The sequence below is a fragment of the Schistocerca piceifrons genome, chromosome 2, assembly GCF_021461385.2.
Source record: "Schistocerca piceifrons isolate TAMUIC-IGC-003096 chromosome 2, iqSchPice1.1, whole genome shotgun sequence".
NCBI classification, from domain to species: domain Eukaryota; kingdom Metazoa; phylum Arthropoda; class Insecta; order Orthoptera; family Acrididae; genus Schistocerca; species Schistocerca piceifrons.
In genome coordinates this window covers 563,262,868-563,288,827 of record NC_060139.1, presented here as the reverse complement: position 1 = coordinate 563,288,827, position 25,960 = coordinate 563,262,868, and the positions used below count along the sequence as shown (strand labels likewise).

At 39.0% G+C, this 25,960-nt stretch overlaps 1 protein-coding gene across 2 annotated transcripts in view; it reads right to left on the bottom strand.

Annotated features, from left to right (window-relative positions):
• LOC124777162 (RNA-binding protein 28-like) overlaps positions 1-25,268 on the bottom strand; it is a 40,424-nt gene extending 15,156 nt beyond the window's left edge. Inside the window, exons 1-2 of one of the 2 annotated variants that reach the window (XM_047252469.1) lie at positions 25,134-25,268; positions 948-1,149 (exon numbers count right to left, since the gene is read on the bottom strand). In XM_047252469.1, the coding sequence (XP_047108425.1) occupies positions 948-1,084 (137 nt within the window). In that variant the 5' untranslated portion in view covers positions 1,085-1,149; positions 25,134-25,268. Of the gene's footprint in view, positions 1-947; positions 1,169-25,133 lie in introns of those variants that run through there. The other variant, XM_047252470.1, reaches the window with a different exon arrangement.
• Positions 25,269-25,960: the final 692 nt, after the last annotated feature.

Sequence of the window (25,960 nt, the reverse complement as noted above, 5' to 3'; positions counted from 1 at the left end):
GATGTCACCTGTGAACAACCTGCAATATTTTCATCTCTGTGACTAGTAACAGTATACTACTGCTTCACAATGGATTTGTTTGAACAAATCATTTAGCAGACCAAAAACAACTTATTTCACAGTGTTAATGAAATCTGCCACAGGCACATGTGACAATGTATGTGTAAAGTTCACACATTTTACAAAATAGACAAAGTTGCATCATTAAAACCCATCCATGGAAAATAAAGGACTATTCAAAGATATTGCATTCCCTTTAACAGACAGTGAGACAAATGTACTTCACACATTGTCATATTAGTGCTTCTATCAATATTATGAGAAGGGAAGTTGCCAATCATCATATAGCGGAGATGCTGAGTGTGGTTTCAGTTGCCTGAGACTGCAGTTGTGTTTGTGTGTGTGTGTGTGTGTGTGTGTGTGTGTGTGTGTGTGTGTGCGAGCATGTGTGTGCGCTGTCTATTATTGACAAAGGCCTTAACAGCCAAAAGCTATAATTGGAGAGTCTTTTTGTTGTGCCCATCTGCGACTCAGCATCTCCACTAAATGGTGAGTGGTAACTTTCCTTCTCATAATATTGTTACATTCCGTCCCGGATTTTCCATTGTTTGATTATTGCTTCTATCAATTTCAACTCAATTGCCATAAATGGGCCACTTTCCATGAGTCAACAGCTAATATGCTATATGTGAAGAAGGCAGATCAGCACATGTTGGCAAAAATTCTATGACCAAGACCAATATAGTCCATTATTAAGTTGCTGAAATATCAAGATTGTTATAAGGTTTCATTTGGTGACACACTGGAAAGATAAATATTTCTACTTCTATCCATTTAGCTTTAAATTTAATTAATGTGTAAATGTGTACAATAATGTATACTGAAGTGTATACTACAGAACTTGAAACAAACGGTTTTTATATTTCCACAAAAAAATAAGTTATTACCTTGCACTCTTTTGCCTGGGATAAGACACACGGACAATGTGTGGACTCAGCGCCTTCACTTTTTCCTCTGATGGAACCCTTTGGGGGAATTTGACATACAGCTTCTTGTATGCAAGTTCTGTGATTGTGTCTGCCATTTTTACAAAATACTCGCCCAAATTTCTTTGTTTAGAATTCACTGATGTAAAATTCTATTTTGAGTCTGAAATCAAAATTTCTTCAATGCTGTATCAAGACACATTATCAAAGAAAATCTTGTGAAAATACAAGTAAACAGAAAAACGTTTCAGTCACAGAGACATCATCAGACATAACGCCACACTAGTATGAACATCACTACATCATGTCTTCAAAATCATTTAATAACTTGTAAAAAAATTAATGACTCTAGGTACAATTTGTATCTTTCAGTAGAGTAATGAGATTTTGCGAATGCGACTGATGGGGTGATGCACAGTACCAGTTATATAACATTTTCATTTCAATGCATTTATGCTAACATCTATTTTTCAGTGACAGTGCTCATTATGGCTGATGTAAAGAAAGCAACAAACTTCATGTTTAAAAAAGATTGGGATAGAGTTCCACATACATAAATGTTTCAAATGAGAGTCAGAGGCAGCAAAAGGATACTCCTGTCGCACTTACTACAGCATTTTCTTCTGTCAGCCGGAGCATAGAGCACACAGACACAACACTCTCTCTCTCTCTCTCTCTCTCTCTCTCCTCTCCTCGTACTGGTCATCAAAAATTCTTTTTACTTTTAATGAGTGTGGCAGCAACCTATCAAGGCAACATACATCATCATCATCATCATCATCATCGTCATCATCAGTATACACTCTAATAATTGTGAAAATTGTAATACCGAAGAAACATATGTGACCAAAATGAATTTTATAGCAAAATTTAAGTACACAGTCTCCAATTGTGAGAATTCAGTTTCGTGTGAAGACAGACACATGGCTTCAAACAGAAACTGAATATGTTCCTGAGGAATCTCTCATTCATTCCTCCACACATAAGTGACACACATGAGTGACATATTGTCTGAACATGTAGGCCTGGAATGCAGTAGTCCTTGTTACACACTGAAGGTCTGCACATTCCTAGTCGTGTGACTGTGCATTGCTCTGTTGGAAGCTGGATTTTGGAGTTGTCTACAGGAGAGGCAGTTACTTCAACTCTAAAACCTCCACCACGTTGTGACTGCTGTTCAGTGTACATTAAAATACAAAGGATTTGTAATCACATGCCGTAGCCAAAGCCATCACAAGATGATCATTATCATAAGGTGCAATATGTATGTGGTCATCACTGCAGAAAAGGTTGAAGCAAACTAATCTACAACACTATAAACATTTACACTCACTGTACCAACAAGGTTTACTTAGTGGTATTGCTTTGCATTTTTTGTAGTTCTTGTATGATGTATGTACATAAAATGCACCAAATTTTTATTCAGTATTTACCTATTTTGCAATACATATTTTCTGAATTTACCAGTTTCAGTTGTGACACTGAGAAGTGCATTAAATACAGCACAAACATAAATATAGGGCAATGCTAAAGCCTAATGTATTTTCAAAAACCTTTGCCATGTAGCCACATTCATAGGTTTCGCAATCTCTCAACGAATCCTATCTGAACTAGACCTTAGGCTACACTACAGAACAGTCTGTCACCACAACCACAACAAAGATTTCAGGGGACAGGGAGGGAAGCTGGGGCACTATCATTCTTGCCTAGTATGCTAGATGGCATTCACGTGTCCACTGTGGCCTGTGCCATTTTGTGGCTCCAGACAGTAAAAGATGACACAATGGTATGCTTTCCATTGGTCAACTCCGGCATTCATTTGATACCAGTCCTCAGCTTTTTTTTTTTGAGCCGTGACATAATGTAATTACACGGTGAAGCTTGAAGCGCCCACTTATATTATTTTATCTATGGTAGTCTTACTAACTGTGGCTGAAAACTGTGACTGCTATTTACATGAACTGTGAATTATATGTGCAATTTACATTTATTTTTAATTGTACGTGAACAAAATTTATTTTTAGAAATGATATTGTTGTTCTGTGTGCGATGTCCTTTTCATGACTTAGTGTTATGCTATATGACAATCGTATCCGTTCTTTTATTTCCATGCTGTATTAGCTTGTGTCTTATATTGTATATGATCTGCTGTATAAGGCTTATTTGATGGTTGGTTATTGTCTATGATCATGCTGCGTTATATTTTGCAATACAGATCCAAAATTAATATCCAATAGCCGAATGTTGTGGATTGAATGGGGATGTTGAACAACTATTAAATTTTTGCAGATGTTGACGAGTGTCATTGGGGAATACCGTAAATGTCACATGCGTGACAATAAAATGAGATTGACAAAGGTGTCTTTTGTCAATGATCTTCTGACGGCTATAAGTGGAGGCATATTAGGCACAATTTGTGATAGTACATCATGCATGGAACATGGTTTGTGAGATCGACACTCAGTCTATATGTTGTTGTTACGCTAACATACTATTTTTGTTATCAGTTTTCAGTTAAATACCGCATGCATGAAACAGGTGACTCTTTAAAGTACAGTATTTGACTGGTTTTTGTTCTGTAGAGATGTATGTGGGGAATTCATTAAATACACTCCTGGAAATGGAAAAAAGAACACATTGACACCGGTGTGTCAGACCCACCATACTTGCTCCGGACACTGCGAGAGGGCTGTACAAGCAACGATCACATGCACGGCACAGCGGACACACCAGGAACCGCGGTGTTGGCCGTCGAATGGCGCTAGCTGCGCAGCATTTGTGCACCGCCGCCGTCAGTGTCAGCCAGTTTGCCGTGGCATACGGAGCTCCATCGCAGTCTTTAACACTGGTAGCATGCCGCGACAGCGTGGACGTGAACCGTATGTGCATTTGACGGACTTTGAGCGAGGGCGTATAGTGGGCATGCGGGAGGCCGGGTGGACGTACCGCCGAATTGCTCAACACGTGGGGCGTGAGGTCTCCACAGTACATCGATGTTGTCGCCAATGGTCGGCGGAAGGTGCACGTGCCCGTCGACCTGGGACCGGACCGCAGCGACGCACGGATGCACGCCAAGACCGTAGGATCCTACGCAGTGCCGTAGGGGACCGCACCGCCACTTCCCAGCAAATTAGGGACACTGTTGCTCCTGGGGTATCGGCGAGGACCATTCGCAACCGTCTCCATGAAGCTGGGCTACGGTCCCGCACACCGTTAGGCCGTCTTCCGCTCACGCCCCAACATCGTGCAGCCCGCCTCCAGTGGTGTCGCGACAGGCGTGAATGGAGAGACGAATGGAGACGTGTCGTCTTCAGCGATGAGAGTCGCTTCTGCCTTGGTGCCAATGATGGTCGTATGCGTGTTTGGCGCCGTGCAGGTGAGCGCCACAATCAGGACTGCATACGATCGAGGCACACAGGGCCAACACCCGGCATCATGGTGTGGGGAGCGATCTCCTACACTGGCCGTACACCACTGGTGATCGTCGAGGGGACACTGAATAGTGCACGGTACATCCAAACCGTCATCGAACCGATCGTTCTACCATTCCTAGACCGGCAAGGGAACTTGCTGTTCCAACAGGACAATGCACGTCCGCATGTATGCCGTGCCACCCAACGTGCTCTAGAAGGTGTAAGTCAACTACCCTGGCCAGCAAGATCTCCGGATCTGTCCCCCATTGAGCATGTTTGGGACTGGATGAAGCGTCGTCTCACGCGGTCTGCACGTCCAGCACGAACGCTGGTCCAACTGAGGCGCCAGGTGGAAATGGCATGGCAAGCCGTTCCACAGGACTACATCCAGCATCTCTACGATCGTCTCCATGGGAGAATAGCAGCCTGCATTGCTGCGAAAGGTGGATATACACTGTACTAGTGCCGACATTGCGCATGCTCTGTTGCCTGTGTCTATGTGCCTGTGGTTCTGTCAGTGTGATCATGTGATGTATCTGACCCCAGGAATATATCAATAAAGTTTCCCCTTCCTGGGACAATGAATTCACGGTGTTCTTATTTCAATTTCCAGGAGTGTATATGTGATCATCAGCAGATGGAGGTGGGGGGGGGGGGGGGGGGGCAGGGATGACAATGATAGATGAGTTGAGCTTTATTGAGAGGAAGAGCAGTAAGGGGCATAATTTTTTTTTTTATGTTTGGGGCAATTGTTTCTGGAGGGACTTGTGATAAGTGTTTTCCAGGTTGTTGAAAATCATAATACGCAAGTATTCGAGTATTGAGCTTAATAATGGTGAAATATGTAGCAGAGTGGTGCACAATCATGTTAGATGTGTTTGCTTTTAATAAGGTGTTAGGCAGTAACGGATATAATAATTGTGGAGTGAATCATAACATTAAATTTAAAGATTACAAGGCTGAGACCTGTACTAATACTACTGAAATATATTTGGGGGGGGGGGGGGGGGTCGATCTGTTGCAGGAGTAAAAGGAAGTACTCTGTTTTCAGGCTCATTCTCATGAGTGCTGTTGTCAAAAAGAATTCTGCATGTGTGTGTATTTTTCCTGTTTTTATGAAGTTAATAGCAGGGTGCATATGCCCAGCCTTGTAAATTAAAAGCAGGCGGGTGGGAGTTTTTTGTGGTGTGGGAAGGGGATTGCATGGTATTGCTCTTTTTGTGTGTTTCTTTTTGGGTGGGGAGGATGAAAGGTCCAATTCATGTGGGATTTGGTGTCTGGTAAGCTTGATGCTAGATCTTATACAAGTCGTTTTTATTGTGTAAATTGCGACCTCTCTGTATCGGTGTTTTAAGCTGTGCTATGTGAGTCAACATCAGTTGACCTCTACTGCCTTTCGTTAACTTTTTATGATTTCTAGTTACGTGTACTGCCTTGTTTTTTGTAGAATCATCTGTTTTAGGATTTTTGTATTGGTATCGGTCTTTGTAGTTAAGCTATACAGTGCAAGTGATGTTTTCGATACCAGTTGCAATGTGTCTGCTCTTACAGTGGATTTTTTTGCTTTTTTGAACTATTGTTTCATTTGGTTTCTGTTGTGCATTTTGTATATTTTACGATTAAAAAGATTTGAGGGTGTTATGTTAGAGTATAGTTTGTCCCCGCCCAAAACCCTCATTTTCCTGCGGTAGTCTCGTAAGCTCCAATATTTATTACGAATTTGTATGATCCTGTAATTGTATTTTCACACAATGGAAACATTTTAAGCTTATTGGTTGCCATTATGAAATAACAGCTGTGTGGCATCTTGGGCATTGTGTGACAAAATTGGTCAAAGTTGAGGATCATATTGAATGCTCTACTGTATCCCTTACCATAGTAGATGGTGCCAAACAGTTGACACAGATGTGCCACACTAATTTGAGTGAAATCAACACTGTGGATGAGCTGGATGGGCTGTTGTAGCCATGTGGACATAATGGCATTGAATTCACGACTGGAACAGGAATAAAACCTAACATATGCTATGACGGTAAGTACTCTGCCATGCACTTTTCACTGGTTTGCAAAGTACGTATGTAGATGGCAATTATCCCATGCAAACCATTATCTGTACAGTGGTGCACACAGTTTCATAAGTGTGGTAAAAAGAAATTGTTTTGTAAACAATCCTCTGAAGGGTACATTCTTGGCCCAGCGATCCTCCAGTTTTTTCACCCCATCAGAAAAATAAGTCCTGTCAAACTCTGCAAAATACTTATTGACTGCAACTACCACTTCCTCATTTGATGAAAACTACTTCATAGCACACCAAAGTTTCAAGTTAGGGAACAGGAAAAAGTCGCTTGGGGCTAAGTCTCACGAAGAGGGCAGATAAGGAACCATTTCAAAGCCTAATTCATGTACTTTCGTCATTGTTATTGCTGATGTATGGGATGGTGCATTATCCTGGTGAAAGAGTACTTTTTGCATGCCAACCTTGGTGGTTTTCCAGCCACCACATGTCAAACAGTCCAACGACGAAGCATAATGGGTCCAGTTCTTGGTCTCCCTTTTTCCAAGTAACCTTTGAGGATTATTCCTTCAGAATAAAAACCAGTGGCCATCACCTTACCAACTGACAAAATGGTCTTTCCCTTCTTCAGTGCACTTTCACTAGCCTCTGTCCACTGGTTTGACTGCCATTTTGATTCTGGTGTATAGTGATGGCTCCAGGTATCAACAGTCACAAAACGGCACAAAAGTCTGGCAGATTGCAACCAAAGCATCACCAGAATTGTGTTGAAACACTGCACTGGATGCACTTTTCAACTGTGAACAATGACAGCACTAACCTCACACATAGCTTATTCATAGCTGCAGATCGAGCAATGTAATGCAGTGGTTAGCACACTGGACTCACATTCGGGAGGATGATGGTTCAAACCCACATCTGTCCACCCCGATTTAGGTTTTCTGTGATTTCCCTAAATCGTTTCAGGCAAATGTCAGGACGATTCCTTTGAAAAGGCATGGTCGACTTCCTTACCAAACTTCCTAATCTGATGGAACCAATGGCCTTGCTGTTTGGTTCCCTCCCTTGAATCAATCAATAAATCAACCAACCAACCACAGCTGCAGGATACTATGCACTCAGTTGAGATGCCTACAGTCTCAGCAATCTCACAAATTTCTGTTTGGCGGCCTTGCATTACCATATCACAGATTTTTTCCGTGGTTTCCTTTGTGGTGACCTCAACTGGACAGCTAGAGCACTCTTCATCTTCGGTGCTTGTCCACCCAGATTTAAATTCATTAATCCAAAAGTACATGGCCTTCAATGATGGTGCAGAGTCCACATGAACTTCTCCAATTCTGATTTGTCCGGCAGTCCAAACCTTAAAATGAAAACGCTTAGAATGTAAGAGAATGCTGCTGGCCCTGCAAGTACACTATTATTTACTGGACTGTAAATAATCATACTTTCTGTGTGTTGCAGTTTTCACAAATAGCATATTTGTATCCCTGCTGGCCTTGGTTTCTGAACTCATCTATTAAGAATATTACGATTTTTTTTTTATTAATTTACATTGCATTGCAAACCTTCAAAATGCTTTCCATTACAGTTTGCAAAAATAAAGTGAAGCTTTAATACCACTTTGCCAATTCACAACCAAACTGTCACCTTTCAAACTAACACAGACCTGGTGTTACTACAACCTAAATACCAAAAAAATTATAGATATACAGGTACATAGATTTGTTCTCTTCTGCACATATGATGTCACACAACACATCACTACACCAAGAGACAAAGTTAACATCCAGTATATTCAGCAGACCTGGAAATTCTCTATACTTTGAAACCAACATTAAATCAAATGCAACATTTCCTCACAGATGGGCACTTACACCACACCATGGGAATTTAGCCTGTTCTTTGTCAGGAACCATAGAAAATTAACATACAATAACTCACGATGGACTGCACTACTGCCTCTTACAATATACTCACTAAATTATATGTGCAGTCACTGGAGAGGAGTGAAATAGTACTTTTGTGATGGCACAGAAGTAAGTCTACAAAAAGACTTAGTTCTCCTAGTGGTCATGTCAGAATGCTAATACTATGAAAACTCTACTACCCACTACCTTTGTTTCACAAGCTATAGAGAGACATTCGATTTACAATTGAATCTTGAATCTTAAGATGACCAAACAGAATGCTGAATAGTAACCCTACTTTCTATTCTATAAGTATGATCCCGAGTTGTTACACGGTTAAAGCACATAATTTAAACAATTGCTCACAGAAGCACTCAGAGAAATCATTTTATCATAGTGGTCACAATGCCACTCAGTCAACACCGCCGAAAACATCACTGTGCTTCAAGTGAGTATCTTATGAATTCACTGACGTACCTCTGCATCATTTAAAAAGAAATACGTAAAAACAGTCATCATACAGGAGGAATAATGATGCAGTTCGCAAACAAACACCATTTTCTCATCATATACTTGCCAGCACAATGTTCGGAAGCTAGTTTTTACCTGTTGCAATCTAATTTCACATACAAATTTGAATTATTGCTTCTGGTGTAGCACACTGCCCCATCTCAGCACCTTGTGATATTACATGAGATCATGTAAAGTTAAGACAATAATAGAGACAAAAAACACACAAACAAATTTCAAGCTTTCGCAACCTATGGTTGCTTCATTAGGAAAGAGGGAAGGAGAGGGAAAGACGAAAGGATGTGGGTTTTAAGGGAGAGGGTAAGGAGTCATTCCAATCCCGGGAGCGGAAAGACTTACCTTAGGGGGAAAAAAGGACAGGTATACACTCGCGCGCACACACACACACACACACACACACACACACACACACACACACACACAGGCAGGCAGACATGTCGCGCGTGCGAATGTATACCTGTACTTTTTTCCCCCGTAAGATAAGTCTTTCCGCTCCCGGGATTGGAATGACTCCTTACCCTTTCTCTTAAAACCCACATCCTTTCGTCTTTCCCTCTCCTTCTCACTTTCCTGATGAAGCAACTGTGGGTTGCGAAAGCTTGAAATTTGTCTTTGTGTTTGTGTGTTTTTTGTCTCTATCAACATACCAATGCTTTCGTTTGGTAAGTTACAGCATCTTTGTTTTTAGATATATTTTTGCCACGTGGAATATTTCCCCCTATTATATTCATAAGATAATAATAGGTTATACATATCAGATAATATGGGATGAGGATGCTTTTGTCAAAATAGTGGCTTTTCTGCTAACTTTACAATGTCAAATAAAAGGACTGTCTAGCAACTTAACAACAGTTAGTTACTGATACAATGCACATAATTTGCTTCTAACAGTTGCTTCTCTTTATTCTCTACACCTCGATTCATTCAACTTATGTTTCTTCTTAATGGTGGGATATACGGAACAAAATGAATGAATGAATGACTGTAGAAACTGAATATATTTACAGTATGATAGTGGCCACCGCAAAGGGCCATGATAAGCAATTTCCTATTTGCTGATAGGTCAACTTTAAGCATCTTCAACAGAGAAGCATTATTTCCTTCTGTGGCTGTCACTGTAAATCCTGACCATGAAGCGTATGTGTAGAGCATTTAAAATTAGTTGCAACTTTCGATGTTTGGCTGACCAGCGGTGGACATGACACCATTGCCCAGATAACACCAATGGCAAACCAGCTTTCCCTACAACGCTGCCAGTGGCTTGGCTGATAATGTGCCCCTGTTGCAACATTTCCTCTTCGTGGGCATTCACACCAAACCATGGAAATTCAGCCTGTTCTTTGTCAGAAACTGTAGAAAATTAACAGATAATAAGATCACAATGTACTGCACTACTCACTAAATGATATATGCTGTCACTGGAGATGAGTGAAACAGTATTTTTGTGATGGAGTAGACATAAGTCTACAAAAAAACTTAGTTCTCCTAGTGGATATGACAGAACGCTAATGCTATGCAACTCTGTTACCTGCTACCTATAGCTGAATCTGAATCTTAAGATGACCAACCAGAGTGATGAGTAGTAGTCCTACTTTCTGTTATATACAGTATGATCCCAAGTTGTTGTCGTTAAAGCATATAATTTAAAAACTGCTCACAGAAGCACTCAGAGAAATCATTTTACCATAGTGGTCACAATACCACTCAGTCAACATCGCCAAAAACATCACTGTGCTTCAAGAGAGCAATCTTATGAATTCGAAGACATACCTCTGCAAGATTTAAAAAGAAATACAAAAAAACTGACATTCACCATACCAGGAATAATGATGCAATTCGCAAACAAACGCCATTTTCTCATCATACATTTACCAGCACAATGTTTGAAGGCTAGTTTTTATCTGCATAGAAATACTTTGTTGCAACCTAATTTCATGCATACAAATTTGTATTATTGCTTGTGGCATAGCACACTGCCACATCTTGGCATCTTGTGACATTATGTTATCCACAAAAAGGCAATGTAATCATGTAAAGTTAAGGTAATAATAGCTATATTGTGAAAAGGAAAGTTGCTACTCACCATATAGCAGAGATGCTGAGTCACAGATAGGCACAACAAAAAGACTGTCACAAATATAGCTTTCAACCAGTAAGGCCTTTGTCAAAGTTACATGACAAACACACACGAACACACTCATGCAAACACAACTCACACACACATGACTGCGCAGTCTCATGGAGGCCACACTGCAAGCAGCAGCACTAGTGCGTAATGGGAGTGGCGACTGGTTGGGGTAAGGAGGAGGCTGGGACGGGATGGAAAGGTGGAAGGATAGTGGGTGGGGTGGCGGACAGTGACAGGCTGTTTGAGAGGGCGCAGGGGATGAGGTGGAAAGAGGGTAGGGCAGATATGTGAAGCCGGGAGGTGTGGGGATACAGGAAAGGAGAGAAGTAAAAAGACTGAGTGCAATGGAGGAATGAGGGCTGTGTAGTGCTGGAATGGGAACAGAGAAGGGGTTGGATGAGAGAGGACAACGACTAATGAAGGTCGAGGTCAGGAAGGTTACAGGCATGTAGGATATTTCCACCTGCGCAATTCCTGAAAAGCTGGTGTTGGTTAGAAGGATCGATATGGCACAGGCTGTGAAGCAGCCATTGAAATGAAGGATGTCATGTTTGGCTGTGTGCTCAGCAATAAGGTGGTCCACTTGTTTCTTGGCTACAGTTTGTCAGTGGCCATTCATGCGGACAGACAGCTTGTTGGTTGTCATGCCTACATACAATGCAGCACAGTGGTTGCAACTTAAATAGTAGATCACATGGCTGATTTCAAAAGTAGCCCTGCTTTTGATGGGATAGGTGATGTTTGTGACCAGACTGAAGTAGGTTGTGATGGGAGGATGTATAGGACAAGTCTTGCATCTAGGTCTATTGCAGGGGTATCAGCCATGAGGTCTTTCCTCATTTCAGGGCACGACGAGAGGTAGTCGAAACCCTGGTGGAGAATGTAATGCAGTTGCTCCAGTCCTGGGTGGTACTGAGTTACAAAAGGAATGCTCCTATGTGGCCAGACAGTGGGACTTTCTGATGTGGTGGGAGACTGGAAATATAAGGCAAATCTCCCATGCCTCATCTTATAAAAATAATCTTACAACTTCTTCATTTATATTGCTACAAATCCCACAGATGTTCTCATTTCACCAGTATTGATGGCTCTAAATAATTACATTATTTGACTGAAAAAATCTGTAGTTGGTTGAATATCATGGTAGATGTGGAAGTTGCGCATTTTAATCATACAGCAAAAAAGTCTTGTCTTTGTGTGCTATCATTTGCCAAAATCCTATTTCAGTATCTCAAACCATTTATGAGATATGAGGAATTTATGAATATTTCATTCTAGCTTTTTCACTGACTCACGAGTTCGTGACAGCACACTTTACATACATTCCATTTTCTGAAGACTGGAAACAGTCATTGACATCCTTCCAAGTTTAAAGAATAATTCAATATATTATCTACATTTAACACACGCCAAAACATGTAACCTAACATGCATCAAACACAAATTCATAGCAAAACCTATTTTTCACTGCAAACTAAGAATTTCTTGCTGTAGTTTACCCACTACAGAAATAACTAACAATAACTAGGGCCATAAACGAAATGATAGGCAGTTCATCATGAAGCTGATGAATTAAACTATAAGGTGTGTGAGAATGAGAGTTTATTACCGAATTGTTTCTTTAAAATCATTTGAGAAAGACTGCAGATCGGTTGGTTTGGATGACTTGCTGTTCACGAAGTCAAGTGAGCCTGCCAGGTTCCACACTGAGTAGGTCTGGCATTATAGCATGGTCACCTGCTGACGTACCCAGCACATGCTCGCAACTACACTTCCAGTTATGAAGTTCAGTTACATACCATCAAACAAAATTATTTTCTGTAGACACAGATCTACAATCAAACTGAAGATCCTTTTACAGGAGCAGCTTTCTTGTCTCAATCAACTACTTGTGGTAAGTAAGTCTACAACAAGGTTTTTGGTGTTTTATTTCTATACCCAGTCTCATCTTATGGACTGGTCGTTTTCTTTCACATGGCAGTTCAAAAATTGTGTACTTTGTCAGCGCTGTAAAAATGAGGTTAAGAGAGACCATTGTTTTTACAAAAAAGTCAAAATATACAAAGAGAATGTGGGAACGAGAATGATAAAAAGAGTTTGCTAACGACACAGCAAAATTCATAGTGGGTGTTCTTGACAAAGGTTGCTGTTAATACTCAACACTGATGAGAATTGAAACAATAATAAAAATGTCTTTTTTTTCCCTTTTATGTATGTCATAACATCAAAAATTATTTTCTTTGTTAAATAGATCTGACTTTTTAAGTGTTGAAACGGTCTTCATTGAAAATGTTTATGCATCTTGTGTTTTTATTTATATGTAATGTTGGTGTTCTACCTATCCAAGGATTATAAACATAAATACCTCTGTGTTTTCAAATATTCTCTCTCTTTCTTGTGGAAGGACACTAGCGGGAAAAATTGCTGGATACTGAGCAATATTCACAATGTCTCGTGAAAACAAAACAAACAACAAAACAATGGCTTAAGAGAGACAAAAATCAACTGAATTCAGCGAGAATAGGTAAATTTCTTTAGTTAGCATACAGAGCCACAGTCCCCTATTTCTGCTTATGTGAAGTCTGCAGCATACTCAAGATGTCAGAACTCTACACTTGGCAACACTATTGATCACTGACATCACTGGCACAATGAGTGGTTGATCTGTGCTATAACATTTTAATTGTGCACAACAGTTAAACTGTCCTATATAGAACTGTCCATATTCCAATCGACATTCAAATGACAATATAGGTAGTGAGGTATCCATCCATACCACCAGAGACTCAAGACAGAAATTTAAAAAAAAAAGAACTTTTTTTATCTTTGAATGGGAAATCATGAGAATGATTCTGAATCAATTCATGAAGAGAGCATGTGCAGATGAAGAAAGAACCAAGAGCTACACAACCTGACGAAATAACTCAACTTCATGGAGAAAATGAAAAACAAGGAGGTGTAAAAAAAGTACTAAAATCTGTTAAAATTCAGCTAAAACTTTCTTCATGAGCAATGCATCTACACAGCTAAAAACTACTTAATGGTTAATAATGAAAGGGGAAAGCTACAACACCAGATTACATTACAATAAATGTAACCCTTTTACAAGACAACCATGTGCATAAAACCTGTAGTGCATGATAGCAATGTCTTATTATTTTCCACAGCTGAACACCTCACTCATCATAGTAGGATAGGCATAGCAGCATGTTCATGGATCCACATGTTCATTTGTGTGTACAGTGATAAACTATGTTTCAGATCATAATTTACCTGATGCAAACTGTGTATACATGAAAGAACACTGTATAACAGGAACCAACAGAATGAGGCAGTGCAGTTACAAAAGCAATGACATATATTCTAGAGGATGGAGTTTGCTATGTATGGCCACCCTGAATCATTTCAGGCAAATGCCAGATGGTTCCTTCATAGAGGCCACAGCCGGCCACCTGCCTTATCCTAACAAAAGCACACAGGAATTTTTGTATATTATTAGATAATTATATTCATTGCATAACAATACCAATATTGTTTCAGATGGATGGATGGATGAATAAATAAATCAAATCAAATCTATCCTGCCATGGCACATTGCTAGGGGGCAACACACTTTCTGGGCCAAAGTTGTGCTTATGGGAAAATCTAATGGTAATCGTCCAATTGAAAGAACAAGGAAGAAATTACTGGATGAGCTGCAGAAGGTGTTTCAGCAGCTGGGTATGCATGAGAAATACACCCAAAATCCAAGACTGCCATCTGTGGCAGAACATTGTAAGGTTGGCACATGATCTTTAGGATTGTAAACAGTGATCTGTATGTATGATTGTCATGAGGGGAAAAAAGTGTGACCATCTATTATACGTGGCACCTGGTCACAAGATATGTTGCATACAACTAGCAAATCTATGAAAACATAATTACAGCTTGAATGGCAAGAACCATTACACATTAAAATGAATATTCTACACAATAAATTGCTGCACATAACAATACTGAATGATGTTCTGACCATCTTCAGAGTAAAACTTTACTGTAGAAAACTTTTTAAAAAAATTACGGGTCATTCCACACCAAGTGGTCTAAAACTGAAAAAAGTTCCCACCATCATGGTCTCCAATTTTCGTCAAATTTTAACTGTAGCTTTAGTCAAGTGTTGAAGTAAGTTTCCCAAGATTTCAGGCCTCTAGCTGCAATAGCTGCTGATCTAGACCCCCTTGTCTGAAGTGTACTTAGTCCGTGTGCATGCAACATAAAAAAAATGTCATATTTGGAGTCTAATAAAATCGAAACTAATTCATAAGAATGGTTAGTAAGATGCGACCCTGTACAGTTTTTTTTGCTGATTCCAACGAAATTATGTATAACATTACTCATGCAAACCCAGATCAAATAACTCGACTCAAAGTATACTTCAAAATTTGTCGTGACACAACGCGACAAATTTTGACCAATATTAAGACTGCAATGATTTCCTTGCAGTTGAAGATATGGACTTGAACTTTTGGCCAAGCTTCATGCTTGTGCTAGACATAATGCAGCCGGATTTGCAATGATCCAGGCCATATGGTCGCCCTGCAGTATCTCTTCAAATTAGGCAGTGTCAGCACAAACGGTAAAATTTACCAAAGTTTCAAGCCAATTACTAAAAAATAGTTGGCCTGAATCTGCTTGTGAATAGTATCACCTAAAAGAGAAACTCTTGCTCTACAAGACTGACATTTGTTTTTTTTGCAACGCGACCATTAAGTACTCATTAACTCACATCAAAGTTGTTATATTTTGTATGCGCGATGCACTAATTTTTCTTCATTTCTAGGAATTTGAATCTTAATAGTCGCTTAGAATTACTGATATAATTGGATATTTCATTCGTGTTTTATTCAGTGATTGGCCAGTGAGAGATGTCAGAAGTTAATGAAGAAGAAGAATCGTTGGCCCCCTGTTCAATTGGAAAAGATGCTGCTGCATCAAAGTGCCATGTTATCTTCTATGCTAAGAAGACTGGATTCAAAGCGTTTAGTGATTTCACAGAATGTGACCAGAAATTGCTTGTTTCGCGTTCAGAAGCCAAACTTGACGAAAATTCCATCATTTGCTTCCACCATGAAGCCCTCTTCCTACATGAATATCAAGCGATGCAAAAGAAATGTTGCAATCCATTCAAGAAGAGGAATCACAATGTAAAAGCTGGACTTAGACTGCTTGATAATGAAACAGCTGCCAAACTTTGCCTGTTAAAGAAAAAAGAAGTGATTGATATAAAACCTGGTCAGAAGCTTTGCCCTCGCTGCATGTCGGCACTGAACCAAAAGCTAGAAGATTCATCATCACTATCAACCCAATCTGAACAAGATTTCACAACGGATGAAACTGAACCAGCCATCAACAAAAGTTTATCATTTATTGGTGCTTCACCATTGAAAAGAAGACAACTAAGTAAAAGAGATAAGCAAAGCTATGCAAAAAGAAAGATCTTGGATGCACAAAGTTTAATTGGGAATCAAATTGCTGCTGCTGTAGGAATCAATTACGATGAACAGCCAAGTTCAAGTAAAAGTCGCCCATGCAATAATTGTGCAGATCTTGATAATCTTATAGAAGAGTTGAAAGAAAAATGTAAAGTGTCAAATCGTAGGACAAAAGTTCAAATATTGACCTTGGTTCCAAGAAGCTGGACAATTAAAGATACGACAACAGCATTTAATGTATCAGAAAGAATGGTAAAGCAAGCGAGAAAACTGAAGAATGAGCAAGGTGTTCTAGCTTTTCCAGCAAATCGGCAAGGAAGGAAGCTTTCAGATGAAGTTGTCCAGAAAGTACATGACTTTTTTCAAGATGACGAATTCAGCAGACTTTGTCCAGGGAAGAAAGACTGTGTGCCTGTGAGAATTTCAGGAACAAAGGTGTACAAGCAAAAGCGGTTGTTGCTTTGCAATTTGAAGGAAATGTACGTGTCTTATCAGAAGCAAAATGGACCAGAAATTGGCTTCTCAAAGTTTTGCGAGCTTAGACCAAAATGGTGTGTTACAGTTGGCTCTGCTGGAATGCACTCAGTTTGTGTCTGTACAATACACCAAAATGTCAAGCTTATGCTCACTGGTGCATCAATCAATGAAGACTACAAGGAAATTCTTAGCAAAGCTGTTTGCAGCTTGGAAAACAAGGATTGTATGCTTCATCGTTGTGAAAACTGCCCTGGTCCAGAAGGTGTAGAAGCAGTTATTGCAACATATTTTGAAGATAATGACCCTGAAGAACTGATTGAGTACAAACAATGGATTCATACCGACAGGGATACTTTAGAAACAAAGCAGCTTTCAACAGAAGAGTATGTTGAAGATATTGCAGCAAAAATTTGGAACCTGTCTTGTCATCACTACATTGCCAAGCATCAAAGCCAGCACCTGAAAGCTCTCAAAACTGATTTGAAAGAAGGCGAATTCATAATACTAATGGATTTTGCTGAAAACTATTCATTTATTGTTCAAGATGCAGTGCAAGGCTTTCACTGGGAAAACAGTCAAGCAACAGTTCATCCATTTGTAGTCTACTACTGTGAAAACGAAGAGGTGCAATGTGTGAATCTTTGTGTTATTAGTGACTGCCTTCGACACGATACGATTACTGTCCATGTTTACATTGGAAAAGTAATCAATTACCTGAAGATGCAATTTTCCAAAATAAGCCACATCCACTACTTCAGTGATGGTTCAGCTGCACAATATAAGAATTTCAAGAATTTTCTCAACTTATGCTATCACAAAGAAGATTTTGAAATAACAGCAGAATGGAATTTCTTTGGAACAAGCCATGGAAAGTCGCCTTGTGATGGCATTGGAGGCACAACAAAACGGTTGGCAGCAAGAGCAAGTTTGCAACGTCCATATGAAAACCAGATTCTAACACCCAAAGATCTTTTCAACTTCTGCAATGATAATATCAATGGAATCAAATTCTTTTTCATCAGCAAAGAGGAAGTTGAAGAAGAAAAAGCTTCTCAAGAAGAAAGATTCCTGCAAGGGCACACTCTAGCTGGCACAAGAGAAAACCACCATTTTTTGCCCATTGATATGACGACAATTAAGGTCAGTAGAGTTTCTAATGATGCGACATCTTTTTTGGCCAAAATTAGTGCTGCTGAAGTAGTAGTTCAAGTCATGGATCTTCAGCCTGGGCAGTATGTTGCTTGCATTTATGAAAAGAAATGGTGGATTGGAAACATCGTTGAAATCTCAGTCGAACAGAAAGATGCTTTCATAAGCTTTATGCATCCTCATGGTCCTGCAAGTTCATTTTATTGGCCCTTAAGACGTGATACTTGCTGGATTCCAGAACAACTTATCATTGGTGTTATTCCAGCTCCATCAGTGACATCATCTGGTCGGCAATACAGTTTTCCTGAAAGCATTCTCTTGCAAATCAACGATGCTTCCAGAATGATGAAGTAACTGAGGAAGACAGGCTTGGGAACCTGCATAAAGAAACCCACAATCAGGCTTGGGATCCTGTGGTAAAGACACCCTGTAATCAGGCTTGGGAACCTGCAGTAAAGATACCCACCCGTGGCTGTTACTGCATGGCTATCGGGCGTGGCCCCTATGGCGATGGGGATGCTGGTTTTATTGTGATAACCAGTAATGGCTCAGCCATCATGGACCAACGCAGGGCACTGCGCACACAAAATATAAGATACTTTGACCTGAGTAAATAAGCACTTAATGGAAGCGTTGCAAAAGAAAAATATATCCATCTTGTAGAGCAAGAGTTTCTCTTTCAGATGATACTATTCACAATTAAATCCAGGCTGACTATTTTGTAGTAATGGGCTTTGAACTTTGGTAAATAAGGCCATTTGCGCTGACACTGCCAAATTTGAAGAGATTTTGCAAGGCGACTATAAAGCCTGGGTAGTTGGAAATCCAGCTGTATTATGTCCAGCACAAAGATAAGACTTGGTAAAAAGTTCAAGTCCATATCTTTATCTGCAAGGAAATTATTGCAGTCTGAATATTGGTCAAAATTTGTCGCATTAAGTCACGACAGAATTAGGGGTACACTTTGAGTCGACTTGTTTGACCGGATTTTGCATCAGTAATCTTATAATTAATTTCGTTTGAATCAGCACAAAAAACTGTACAGGGTCTCATCTTACTAACCATTCTTATGAATTGGTTTCAATTTTATGAGACCCCAAAAATGGCATTTTGTCTGATGTCGCGCGCATGCGAACAAACTACCCTTCAGACAAGGGGGTGTAGATCAGCAAGTATTGCAGCTAGAGGCTTGAAATCTTGAGAAACTTAATTTAGCACTTGACTAGTGCTACAGATAAAATTTGAAGAAAATTGGAGACATGATGGTGGGAAGGTTTAGACCACTTGGCATGGAATGACCCTTACGATAACTGTGGCTTAACACAGCAACAAATAACTGGTTGCTGTATTCATATTATATTACTTATAATTCTTCTAAAGTCATGTTTGTAATTTATATTTTCAATGACGTGTATTAACAAGGTAACGTCACTGTATGCCAACCCTCAAAAAAATTTAAAAATGTTGATTGTAGTTGATTTGTATTAACATCAAACTTTTTAAAGTGGTACTGATTTGCAAGTAGGCACCAGAACTTGAAAATATCTTTCACCACATACATAGAAATACCAAGACACTTTCAAGAACTCGTACTACTAGGGTCGGGAGTAACTTTTCGACAACTATAAAAAAGAAGTCAACATTCGTTAATTATTGTTGACTTTTACTCTAAACTTACTTCTGAAAGAGATACTGATGTGTAAGTAGGATCTGTAAACTGAAAATTTTTCCTTCATTGCCTAAAACCACATCTATTACTTAGACAAAATTTTATGGGAGAAGGTTAAATGAAAATTTTGAAACATTTATGGAATATGCTAGAAGACTTGAAATCTTTTTTTCAAAACTTCTGAATATAAAATACCTGGCTACTACAATATTTTGAAAAGATAAGCACAAAGTACTCCCCCTCCCCTTCCCGGCCAAGGTATCGGGAGACTGAATATAGCACTGCACAAAACATGGCAGTAAGCCCCTAAATACGAAATAATAAAAATGTGAATGAAGAAACGGCTCAAGGGAGCACTGCAAAACAGAAGCATTGGAACAATGAAACAACATCCATGTTGTTTGTTGTTGTGGTCTTCAGTCCTGAGACTGGTTTGATGCAGCTCTCCATGCCACTCTATCCTGTGCAAGCTCCTTCATCTCCCAGTACCTACTGCAACCTACATCCTTCTGAATCTGCTTAGTGTATTCATCTCTTGGTCTCCCTCTACGATTTTTACCCTCCACGCTGCCCTCCAATGCTAAATTTGTGATCCCTTGATGCCTCAGGACATGCCCTACCAACCAATCCCTTCTAGTCAAGTTGTGCCATAAACTTCTCTTCTCCCCAATCCTATTCAATGCCTCCTCATTAGTTACGTGATCTACCCACCTAATCTCCAACATTCTTCTGTAGCATCCATGCAACGTTGAAAAGGAGATGTACCGAAGTGGGCCAATATACTATAATAATAATAATAATAATAATAATAATAATAATCCCCGTGGAGGCCCGGGAAAAGAATAGGCCTCCGGTATGTTCTGCCAGTCGTAAAAGGCGACGAAAAGAACAAACCAATAATAGGGCTAACCCCCCTTTTAGTGCGATTAGTTGGTTCAGGACAGAACTAAAGAAGCCTCGGACAAGCGCCGTCATGGTCGGGGACGACGCTTGAACCCTATGCCCGCCCACAATGGTAACGACACTGCTAGCCAACTGGAAAATGATTTAAATCCAAATAGAGGTGTTTTGCAGGATATGCTTCCTGCAACCACCCTAGAAGGAAAACAAAGACAGAGGATGAGATGGTCAGATGAAGTTAATCGACACCTCATGTTCTGTTATTACCAAGCAACAAACCTAGGAACCAACACAACTGGATACAGATCACAAGTATACACAACATTTATTACCAGATACCCAGAATTAAAATTTTTAACAGAACAACGACTAGCTGATCAGATCCGTGTAATAATAAAAAATAACAGGATACCCCAGTCAGAATTAGAAAACATCAAACAACAAGTACAACAAATACTGGAACAAAATAATGTGCAATCAGAAGAAGAAGAAAATACAGTAATGGACTCAAACATCCCAGAGCAAACAAACAAAGAACAACACACACCAATTAAACAATCAGAGGAAAACGAAATCTTAAGACAGCCACCAGAACAAGCACAAATAGAACACGAAGTGACACAGATGTTAGATATAGAAGAAAAATTTCAGCTAACATATATAGAATACAAAGACACAAATACAGACATTAGACCATTCTTGCATAGACCACCAAATAACCCACAAGTCCAAACAACAATAAAAACTATCAACACAATCATACACAACAAAATAAATGAAAACACAACTATGGAAGAGTTACAACTACTGGTTTATATAGGAGCACTCACTACACTAAATATACACACTAGGCAGAGATCAGAACCAACCAACACACAGAAGAAACCCACAAAACCAGCATGGCAACACAGGCTACAGATCAAAATAGAAAAACTGAGAAAAGACATCGGACAGCTAACACAATTTATAAGAAATGAAATCTCGAGAAAAAAATGAAAAAGGTTAGGTAAAATCTCACAACAAGAAGCGACAGAGCAATTAGACGAAAAGAAGCAGAAATTACAAGCATTAGCCAAACGACTCAGAAGATACAAAAAAAGTGAAAATAGAAGGAAACAAAACCAAACATTCAACACAAACCAAAAGAAATTTTACCAGACAATAGATAACACATACATTAAAATAGACAATCCACCAAACATAACAGACATGGAACACTTCTGGAGCAACATATGGTCAAACCCGGTACAACATAACAGGCATGCACGATGGATACAAGCAGAAACAGACACATACAAGATGATACCACAAATGCCTGAAGTGATAATTTTGCAACATGAAGTCACCCAAGCAATTAATTCTACTCACAATTGGAAAGCCCCTGGAAATGATAAAATACCAAATTTCTGGTTAAAGAAGTTCACCTCAACACATTCACACCTAACTAAATTATTTAACAGTTACATTGCAGACCCATACACATTCCCTGATACACTTACACATGGAATAACATATCCGAAACCTAAAGAACAAGCAGACACAGCGAACCCAGCTAAATATCGCCCCATAACATGCCTACCAACAATATACAAAATATTAACTTCAGTCATTAAACAGAAATTAATGACACATACAACACAGAACAAAATTATAAATGAAGAGCAAAAAGGCTGTTGCAAAGGAGCACGAGGATGTAAAGAGCAACTGATAATAGATGCAGAGGTGACATATCAAGCTAAAACTAAACAAAGGTCGCTACACTACGCATACATTGATTACCAAAAAGCTTTTGGTAGTGTTACTACAAATATTGGAAATATACAAAGTAGATCCTAAATTGATACAGTTCCTAAACATAGTAATGAAAAATTGGAAAACCACACTTAATATCCAAACAAATTCAAATAATATCACATCACAGCCAATACAGATTAAGCGTGGAATATAGCAAGGAGACTCATTAAGTCCTTTCTGGTTCTGCCTTGCTCTGAACCCACTATCCAACATGCTAAATAATACAAATTATGGATACAATATTACTGGAACATACCCACACAAAATCACACATTTGCTATACATGGATGATCTAAAACTACTGGCAGCAACAAATCAACAACTCAACCAATTACTAAAGATAACAGAAGGATTCAGCAATGATATAAGTATGGCTTTTGGAACAGACAAATATAAGAAAAATAGCATAGTCAAGGGAAAACACACTAAACAAGAAGATTACATATTGGATAACCACAGCGACTGCATAGAAGCGATGGAAAAAATGGATGCCTATAAATATCTAGGATACAGACAAAAAATAGGAATAGATAATACAAATATTAAAGAAGAACTAAAAGAAAAATATAGACAAAGACTAACAAAAATACTGAAAACAGAATTGACAGCAAGAAACAAGACAAAAGCTATAAATACTTATGCCATACCAATATTGACCTACTAATTTGGAGTAGTGAAATGGAGTAACACAGACCTAGAAGCACTCAATACACTTACACGATCACAATGCCACAAATATAGAATACATCACATACATTCAGCAACAGAAAGATTCACATTAAGCAGAAAAGAAGGAGGAAGGGGATTTATCGACATAAAAAACCTACATTATGGACAGGTAGACAATTTAAGAAAATTCTTTCTAGAACGAGCAGAAACTAGCAAAATACACAAAGCAATCACTCATATAAATACATCGGCTACACCACCTCAATTTCATAACCACTTCTACAACCCTTTAGATCACATAACATCAACAGATGCGAAGAAAGTAAATTGGAAAAAGAAAACCCTACATGGCAAGCACCCGTATCATCTAACACAGCCACACATCGATCAAGACGCATCCAACACATGGCTAAGAAAAGGCAATATATACAGTGAGACAGAAGGATTCATGATTGCAATCCAGGATCAAACAATAAACACCAGGTATTACAGCAAGCATATTATTAAAGATCCCAATACCACAACGGATAAATGCAGACTTTGTAAACAACAAATAGAAACAGTAGAACACATCACAAGCGGATATACAATACTAGCAAATACAGAATACCCCAGAAGACATGACAATGTCGCAAAAATAATACATCAACAGCTTGCCTTACAACATAAACTTTTAAAACAACACGTTCCTACATACAAGTATACACCACAAAATGTACTGGAGAATGATGAATACAAATTATACTGGAACAGAACCATTATAACAGATAAAACAACGCCACATAACAAACCTGACATCATACTCACCAATAAAAAGAAGAAATTAACACAACTAATCGAAATATCCATACCCAATACAACAAATATACAAAAGAAAACAGGAGAAAAAATTGAAAAATACATCCAACTGGCTGAGGAAGTCAAAGACATGTGGCATCAGGATAAAGTTGACATCATACCAATTATACTATCAACTACAGGAGTCATACCACACAATATCCACCAGTACATCAATGCAATACAGCTACATCCAAACATATATATACAACTACAGAAATCCGTAATTATTGATACATGTTCAATTACCCGAAAGTTCCTAAATGCAATGTAACACATACTGTACAGTTAAAAGGAAGTGACACTTGATCAAGGTCCGCGTCATTCCATTTTTAACAGGACTTAACGCCTGAGAAAGTGAAGATAATAATAAAAATAATAATAATAATAATAATAATAATAATAATAATAATAATACAATAAAGTTATCTTCAGAGTTTGGCTAAGGCCAGTCATAGATTTACAGCATGAATAATCGCAGAAGAAGATGAGAGTCAATGCTGCAGAGAGCAAGCCTATACAAATTATGGCATATTAGATTACATGTAATTTCGTAACAATTTATCCACAGCGAGGAGATCCTCCAGGACGTAGAACATGTCAGAAAAACAAGAATAACGTATTTGGAATGAAAAACAAATACAAGTATGCTAATGTAACCTTCTCAGATCACAAGTGTAATGACTAAATAGTTGTGGAATGAGTCCAACAAATTTTTAAACCTATTTCCAGAATGAAATTTTCACTCTGCGGCGCAGTGTGTGCTAATATGAAACTTCCCGGCAGATAAAAACTGTGTACCGGGCCGAGATTCGAACACGGGTCCCGAGTTCGAGTCTCGGTCCGGCAAACAGTTTTAATCTGCCAGGAAGTTTCATATTTCCATTTATGAGGTAATAAATGCTAAAAAGATAACTCGTTTTACTACACTAACAGTGTGACCACAAGTAATAAGGCGCGTACTTAAATCATTTCTGAAGCTGTTCACACTCGATATCAGTTAATTAACAAAGCACTCGATACCTACTTTCTTGTTTGAATTATTGTAAGTTGTTTTTTAAGCCAAGTTATACAGTAACACGGTAGTAAACAACGTGCAATAGTTAACGTTGCACAAATTAGTGCACCTTTGTTTCCAACTACGTCAGCTCCAGACTATCGAAATTAAAGGCCGTAAAATCTTACCAATTCATATAACGCGGTTTATAGTCACCCATGTACACGTATTATTAAAAAAAATATATATACATTCACCCCTCAGCACACGTAAACAAACACATCAACCATGCACAACCGTGAATTCATATTCGGCACAGAACCACAGAGAATCAATCAGTCAAAGATCACTTGTTTCACGGGGTACTCTAAAACTTTGGAATCTAATTTACCGCGCGTCAACGGAAACTGAAAACTGGCAATGTACAGTGTGCACCTTCATCAACAGTCATGCCAGCCAATAACGATTATCAGCGAAGAATGTAACCAGGCCTAAATACTTTTTAAAAAGTTTTATCGCAATGCTATAACCGGTTTTGGGATACCATGCCTAGCTTCAGATAGTAAATGTATCCAAATACATGTACATTTTTATCAGCACCAAGTCGTCGTTCCTGCATCGCACAAGTATATTTCAACTTTTAGTGCCATTTTATAGAATGTTTTAAGAGTGAAAATGTGGTAGTTTGCCTACATTTAATTATGTAGTATGTGAAACAGATGTGTACACTTACTACTACATATTTTCCAATGGATGATACTGTCTTTTAGCTTGATCTTCAGAGAAACATCTCTGGGTTAGGTGTTGCATGCGGAAGCCGCTCTTTCTTGGTGTTACACAATTTTTGCAACTTGACTGACCATAAACTGACGCTCAAGTGTTCATCTTCAGCACGCCACTTTTGTAGTTGTCACAAATTCAACTAAGTGAGCAAATCGGAGCAATTCGGGCGATTATTTACATGTATAACGCAACTTACGAATTTTCCTTCTTGTGAGACCGTGAATGACAGACA